This window comes from Cryptomeria japonica, chromosome 11 (genome assembly GCF_030272615.1).
Source record: "Cryptomeria japonica chromosome 11, Sugi_1.0, whole genome shotgun sequence".
Lineage (NCBI taxonomy): Eukaryota > Viridiplantae > Streptophyta > Pinopsida > Cupressales > Cupressaceae > Cryptomeria > Cryptomeria japonica.
Genome location: NC_081415.1, coordinates 268,052,545 through 268,060,921, shown reverse-complemented (window position 1 = coordinate 268,060,921; position 8,377 = coordinate 268,052,545). Strand labels below are relative to the sequence as shown.

Below are 8,377 nucleotides of genomic sequence, written 5' to 3'. Positions count from 1 at the left end.
CCCTCCCCCAAACCCCTATGCTTCATAGTGGGTCTCCCCACTCTTGAGTTGGGTTTCGAGTTCTTTCAAGTTTGACTAGCTTCTACAATGAACTTCTAGTTTTCTTTGGCCAATTCGACCTTGATTTGTTTTGGGTTAATACCTTTGTTTTGTTTCTTTTCTTTTACCATCTCCGGGTTGTTGTACAAAGGGTCAACACCCTTGTTTTGCTACTTTCCTTAATCAAAAACATATATCATCCCAAGCTCATTCAATCTTGCTTCTTGTCCTTGAACCATTGTTTAGGAGCCATTAAGTCAAACATCTTAGAAGCCTAAGAACATGGCCCTCAGAATTTAACAAATTTTCTCATGGTGTTTCTAAACACTATCAATTTTACTAAGATTCAAACATTAGAAGATCATGACAAACATATTCATAACAAATAGATTTTTGATGTTCATTCCTATGATACAAGTTCAAGTCGAAACATTAGTTCACTTCAACAAATACAGATCTTGACAGCAACAAAATAGAGTCAATTTACAAATTCTAAAACACTCATTTAGTCAAATCCTAAAATTTCAGCACTATGACATCAATTTATGTATCTTATGTAACATATTTTCATTATTTACTTTTTACACATTTATTTTTATATTTAGAAACTCTAATCCCGACTCATAAATCCTAAGCTTTCATTCCTTAGTTATTTGTCCATATATTTATATGAACAATACAAAAACAGACAATGAAAGTAGAGTTCAAGATGGAAAGCATAATTTGCGGACGCGATTGTCAATGTCAAAGCAAAATAAATATTTTAAGGGGGTGTATTTTCTATATTAATCTCTGAATACCGATGTGCATCGCCTAGGATATAAAGATTGTTCACCTAAAATGTAAACATACAATGTGTAAAAGATCAATATATCATACACTTTGACATTATACAATGTGTAAAAGTATGTCACTGAAGATTTCTTCGACAGTATGCGTGATTAGTTCATGGGAATGACCTGCTTCCCACATGGAAACTTTTATTTTGTGCCTTACATTTTTATAAAAATCTTAAGAAAATCCTCAAGTAAAATGTCTTCTAATGCATATAGAGAAACGAGCAATTATTGTCTGCCTACTTATCATTGATATTATGTAGGCAAACTTCCAAGGGAGTTCGGAACATTGCTCAACATTAAAGGACACAATAAAAACAAACTTATACAGCATAAATTCTCTTCCATTCTAAATTCAAGCGACCCAATGTCTTGGGACTAGGGACATGCAGAAGTAATATAGAGAGAATATAGAGAGAACACAAGCAGTATCAAGGAAATAAACACAACTAGACCAATATTTCTTATTAGGTGCTATTAAACTTGACTGTTGATACAGGAATGATATAGATGCAAGAGACCACCATCACTGGTGGAACACAGCAGCTATAAACACGTTATGCTCTCTACATAAATAAGGGTTACTAAATCAAGATGAAATGCAAACTATATCTGATACAAAATTGCAATTACGACGCATAATTTGTCCATTAAACAAAATTCATCCCCGCATAATAAGCAAAACAATAGAAAATGCCATGCAGACAAGCATCTTCACAAAATCAGCACACAAAAGCATAGGAGGCCTTTTCTATTTTCAATTTAAGTTGCAACATTTTGCTGATAAAATGCTCTAGTTAGACATGGCCGAAATATACAATGAGCAATAAGCTTGCAGTTTAGATCAAGGTGAAAAGGTCTGTGTCTAAGACTAATCATGTAATTTAATTTTACAAAGACTCCGCCATTTCTGTTTTTTTTTTTTTTTTTTTTTAATCATATTGAACACTTTCTGATTATTGTTAATATTTAACGGCTGCTACAGGCAACAAGACAATGAATCAAAATGAAACAAGATTGTTTGCAGGGAATAAATTAAAGTTTTTAATGCATTACAGATAAAAAGAAATTAATATTGTCTGAATGGTAAATATCAACAAAAACTGCCATGAGGCCAGAGAAAACTACATATGAAAGTAATAAATAATTAACTTCACTAACCTTGGGAGTCTAACTAAAACACCAAGGAGCTCAAAATTTATACAAAAAATAAAAATAAATTTAATATTGAGTAGTCCAAGAGCTGCCACAAGAAAAGGTTTCCCCATCCTTCTGTTTCCTACATGGATGGCTTCAGCACTAAAACTACTAAATAGTCTTTTGAAAAAATAGGTATATTTAATAAATTATTTGAAATGAAACAACAAAGCTGCAATTCACTTTGACTAATTTTCTAGAAACTTCGCTTTTCAAGTGCTTTGTAACAGCCAAAATTGTCCAAGACTCCAAGGCATGAGCTAGACTCTCGTTATATGAACCCATGACTATGCTCATTTGTAATAATGCTACTGATACTGTCTTATTGAGAAAGCATATCATTAAGACACAACAACCTTACTTTTCTTTTTTTATTCCTGGAACTTCCAAAGTCAACTGTCTCGCTTCTCTATCTATGACAGTTCCTGATCCATACATTTAAAACTTCAGTGAAAGAGGGTTAAAAACTATTTCCAACGAGAGAGACAATGTTACTCAATTTATATCCCAGATTGATGTTATCCAGGTCAATAAGACAGTTTCATGAAAAAGGAACAAGTAAGGAATAATTTCAACTTTACAAAGAATATCCCTTACCCAATGCCAGGTCAAACTTCCCCAAGGAAACTGAGTAACCAGCAATTATCATATTCTTCACTGTCCATCATCTTTCTGGCCGACTGAACATATAATAACTAATAATTAATACAGATACTACTAGATATATACCAAGACAAATACAAATTCTAGAAAGTATTAAACAATATTTGATGTTTAATATTAAAAACACATTACCCAGGACCATTTTCAATCTTCCCATCTAAGTATCTATTGTCATTTGATGCACTGTCTCGAAGAATGTCTAGGCTCTCCTCATGTCTAGCTGGAAGCTCATTCATGTCTACCACCGTTCTGTTCACAGTGGATGCTTCTACTTTCAACTTCTTGTTGTTATATGCTGCAACGCCAGCAATGGCTAAAAACAAATACCAAAACAACTAGTCATGCCTGTGCATTCTGTTACAAGACTTGTCAATTCTAGTATCTAAGAATAGGTAAATGATAATACTGAAGAAGCACTTGTCTTCGTAACCAGTCTCTAATAAGGAGCAGTAACTTGTCTAACATACCAACACCATAGCCAAACAGATTTATAGTGGTAAGCTTTGTATCAGCAAACAACAATGCAGACAGTAATACAACCACCCAGTCCTTTACAACGCCAGCCACACGGATCGTCAATGCACTAGTATGTGAGATAACAAGAAATACTGACACATTGAGAGCAAAAGTGCAGAGGGAATTCAGCGACATAATAATTGGATCAAATCTCCAATTTGTTGTTGAATCCATCTTTGGCTTCTCCAAAAATATCCAAGGAATAAAAAGGCATAGTGCACTGCATAAGAGATGATACAGATATGACACACCGAGGAAAAAAAAAACAAGTTAAGCAAATAAAATTTTGTTTCTGAAAACTGTACAGCATACTTCTTCCCACACGTACCTGCAGGGACTCACGTAGTACATTAGAGTTATGGGATTCAACTTAAGACCTTTTCTCTTAACAAGAATCTCCATGAAAATAAGCCTCAGGGCTTCTCCAATAACTCCACCCATTTGATATACCACACCTATCCAGTTGACATTTATTTCTCCATATGATGCCACAAGGACTCCAAAGCTAATCACCGACATAATTAAAAACATTTTACAGCTCAGCACCTCAAGCCCCGCTGCTGCTCCCAACAAGAAGACAGCTACAGGCACTGCAGAAAGGAAAGAACGTTTTAAAACCGAAGAAAACCTCAGGAAAGCAATCTGACCCCATATCATGCAAAAGTTCCAAAGAATACTAGAACTTATTTTCAATTGTAAATGTTAAGTCATCTACTAGTGAAAGAACTCACTGATAGCTTTCAACATCTGTGCAAAGGCAACAGAAATATACAAATATGCTGTATTCCCAAGCCACAGCGTCATTGCAAACATTGCTCCAATGGGAAAGACAGACCTTATATATCTGCAGTGTATGAAAACAACAGCACATTCCTTAAGAGAATTTCAAAACATACACCGACCAATGGATCTTCTGCATAAAAAAATTAGTTTAACCTCCCAAATAAAATCAAGGATTACAGAAACTAAAATAATAGTTTTTTGCAAAAGAAAAGGTTAAAAACCTAAAACTTGTATCACTTCAGAATACAATTTGCATGATTTTCAAATCGCTACCATACATAGACATGAATATAGAGAAGGTGATTATAAATGATAAATTTAGGCTCAGAACAACCACCTATGAAAACCTTCAACACAATTAAAACCAATATAAACACAGATTTTTGGAAGAGCAGGATCAGTAATGCATAAAAGGAAAATTTCAACGGCAAACATCAATGAGGAAGAAAACTTAATATTTATAGCACATTATGAACGACTTTTTAGGCATACAATCTTCTAAGCTTGCATTTTTTCCCTGGTAACAAGTGCTTTAGATGAAATATATTAAGTATAAAAAAAGGCCTAGTGGCAACCATTACATAAGAGTACAATTTATGGAGGATCAACAAAGAGTTTTCATAACCATCGTTTATGAAACTGCGAGTAAGAATTCCACATATTTTCTAGTCCGGGGTAGCAATCTGTGTCACAGAATTTATCTTGTAGATTGATTTCTACCCTCAGGTCAAAAGCTGGTTTTTGACTAAATTGGCATGTTTCTTAGGTATTTTCAAGCACAAACTGAAAAAACCACAAGTTTGAAATAGGAAAATTGCACAGAAGAGAATCAAGAAGAAAAAATACAGATGGTGTTGCATAGTAGATAAAAACACATTTTACCATGCAATGTAATAACTAATAAGCTCTTTTTCCATAGTCAAACGTGATGGGCTCAAGTGGCAAACCAATGGGGGCTTTCATAGTACAAACCCATGATCAATCCCCATGAGAAAGGTTGCATGCTTAAATACACAAATGTTTAATGTTGAATAGAATAAATTACTGGTGCAACATCAACGGCAAGGCTAGTTGCAAGTCAGGTGAATTTGATGGAAGAGATACCCATCATTGTGGCATATAAGCCAAAGGTCACCCTGCAAGGAGCTATATTGTTTTTATCGTTTATGTTATCATATAATAGAAGGTTAATGTTAGGTACGGCTAATTTTGGCCTTTTTTCATAAGAGACTATATAACATTTTTTAATTAAGGAATGAAAAAACCACAAATTTAAAAAAGGAATATTGCACAGAAGAGAATCAAGAAGAAAAAATACAGATGGTGTTGCATAGTAGATAAAAACACATTTTACTATGCAATGTAATAACTAATAAGCTCTTTTTCCATAGTCAAACGTGATGGGCTCACGTGGCAAACCAATGGGGCTTTCATAATGCAAACCCATGATCAATCCCCATGAGAAATGTTGCATGCTTAAATACACAAATGTTTAATATTGAATAGAATAAATTACTGGTGCAACATCAACGGCAAGGCTAGATGCAAGTCAGGTGAATTTGATGGAAGAGATACCCATCATTGTGGCATATAAGCCAAAGGTCACCCTGCAAGGGGCTATATTGTTTTTATCATTTATGTTATCATATAATAGAAAGTTAATGTTAGGTAAGGCTAATTTTGGCCTTTTTTCATTAGAGACTATAACATTTTTTTAATTTTGGCTTTATCAAGTGTTTTTTAAATTTTAAGATTTATTTCTTTTGTAAATGTGTAAACTGAAGTATTTGGCAATTCTGAGTGAAGAATTTGGTGAAATCTTTGCTGATTTTGAATTAAAAATAACCTAAGGAGGCATGGCATCCTCATTATTGTTCTTATGACAGCAGAAATGTGTTGTAGGGTTCATGGAAACTGGTCCGTGCACCCACACTGAGTTCGTTCGGGGTGTGCCTAGGGTACACCCTAGGCACCCCGAGTGCACTGTGGGTACACAAGCGCATAGCCACAATGTACTCGAGGCACTTGGGGCATACCTAGGGCAAACCCACAACAAAATGCACCCAGTCACTTTAAAAAGTGACAAAAACATTTTTAAAAAAATATTTTTTTGCCTAAACCCTAATCCGACCCTAAAAGGCTCATTTTGCCCAAGACAAACTTCATTTTGTCTATTCACTCTCTTTCTCATTTTGGCAATTTGAAGGGCAGATGATTATTTTCGAAGGGGATTGATCGTGGAGTGCCTAGGGAAGGAAGTAGCTCCCACAAAGGAGATTTAATCATCAACGGTAAGCATTAAACCTTTTTCTCTAGTCTTTTGATGAATTTTTTCAAGTTTTTTTAATTCTTTTTTAGAAAAAGAGAAACAAGTTTCACTATTTGTTATAATGTCCTTTTATCTTCATTTTGAATTTTCATTAGCTTGTACATAGTGTAAGCTTGCATTTAATTATTTTTTTCCAATTTAAAATTGTGTAATTTCTTATTATAGCAAAATCAAATTGTAAGAATGGCAACTAGTACTAGTTCAAGTTCAGTAGGTGGAGGTTTAGACCAAAGATTTAAAATTGATAAAGGATCTCCTTTATGGAGACATACTACAATGCTTGAACAACTTCCAGGAGGTGGGGGATATCTTTGGAATTGTAATTATTGTAAAACCAATTATAGGAGCTCGTATTATCGAGTGAAACTTCAATTTTGTGGCCCTCTTGGGGAAAGGGATTAAAATGTGTGAAGGGATAGATAAGAAGGGGTTGTCTACCACACAAATAGCAGCACTCATTAGAGAACAAGAAGATAATGGTACAGCAGAAAGAGAAAAAAAAATATCTCATCCTTGCGCAAAGAAAAAACAACAGTGTTCCACGGGCGTTGGGGACGGGGGGACGAGGGGGACGCATTTCCGGGACGGGGGGACCAAGGGCCTAAATTTGGGGACGGTGGGGGGACGGCGGGGGGGTGGCGGGGTGGTGGTGCTCATATATATACATATAGTACTTGAAAAACTAGTTTTGAAAAGATGTATAACAGTATAACAGTATAAGAATTAGATTTCAAATGAAACTATAGGAAATACCAAGATTAGTAGATTACTTAGATTAGTGATACGTAACTAATTGCTAAATGCTAATTGCTAAAACTAAAAGTAAATAAAATTTGACAAATGAAATTGTCAAATTGGAGATTTCTCATTTCTATCATATGAATATCGAAAAAGGAAAACGAAAAATATGAATATCTGATGCCATTGCAAAGTCTATAATAATAAAGATGATTACATGATTCATCATTACAATGAGTAGCAAAATACAAATACGTGTAGCAATAGCATTACAAAAGAGACGAGTCAAATACAAAATGACAAAACTGAAAAGTGAAAACTCAAACTGTAGCTAATGGAGGCCTCTAATCATCTGCAAACTCCTCCTCACTGGAACTGCTGGACTCCTGAGGATCAAGGTCCCTCAAGCTCACACCAACTAGCCCTGCATCTGAAGTGGTAGGATCATCCTCATCAATCTGTGAAGGCTCCTCTGGCTCTACATCCCATCGTGCCGCTGGACTCTCCTTGTACATAAGTGTCTTGCGGTCAATGAGACGCAAAGCACTGTGTACAGCCACAAGCTTCTCTGCTCTCTTAGAGGTAAGTCTGTTCCTCTTAAGAGAGTGGATGAAGCTATATGTAGACCAGTTCCTCTCAGCAACTGAAGAACTGGAAACCTGGGATAGCAGACGGATGGCTAGAGTGGTGGTCAAAGATTTCGGGCCATGACATTTCCACCACAAAAGTGGGTCCTCCTATGCCATAATGTCTATATCCATCTTTGCCGCATCTGAATAACCTCTAAGAGTGGCAAATCTTCCCCACTCAGTGCGCATTGTGCCGGCATCTCTGGAATCAAACATCTTCTCTATGCACCTAAAGAAACCCGCCTTCACCTCATCATCCTCAATCGGTGTCATTCTACCCGGTCTAGCCTTGTACCACTTAGGATTCAAGGCAAAGGCAGCCATATGCAAAGGAGTGTTCAACTTGTCCCATCTACTCTGAATGATAGGCCGGATTTGCTCATTGTAGAATGCTAGAGAGGGGTCCTTCACTTGCACAGCAGCCCTCATCTGGCCAAGCATAGAGTCAATGCACTCATACACCTCTCCAAGGTTAGGTGCATCCCCATCCCCATATCTAATCACCTGGAATACTGGAGAAATGATGGAGACAATGTATTTCGCATCAGTCCAAAACACATCACTCTTCACTATCTCCTTCACCCTTCTCCCCTGCTCTGTCTTGGCCTCAGCCCACCTATTCCACTCATTAATCATAACCATGAGTT

General features: G+C 36.0%; 1 protein-coding gene across 1 annotated transcript in view; it reads right to left on the bottom strand.

Moving 5' to 3' along the window:
- Positions 1-2,004: 2,004 nt before the first annotated feature.
- The window catches only part of LOC131069728 (probable sugar phosphate/phosphate translocator At3g14410), a 52,790-nt gene continuing 46,417 nt past the window's right edge, over positions 2,005-8,377 (bottom strand). The window contains exons 4-9 of the mRNA XM_058005262.2: positions 3,983-4,095; positions 3,580-3,841; positions 3,203-3,471; positions 2,868-3,048; positions 2,670-2,752; positions 2,005-2,497 (exon numbers count right to left, since the gene is read on the bottom strand). Coding sequence (XP_057861245.1) covers positions 2,737-2,752; positions 2,868-3,048; positions 3,203-3,471; positions 3,580-3,841; positions 3,983-4,095 — 841 coding nt within the window. The 3' untranslated portion in view covers positions 2,005-2,497; positions 2,670-2,736. The remainder of the gene's footprint in view (positions 2,498-2,669; positions 2,753-2,867; positions 3,049-3,202; positions 3,472-3,579; positions 3,842-3,982; positions 4,096-8,377) is intronic.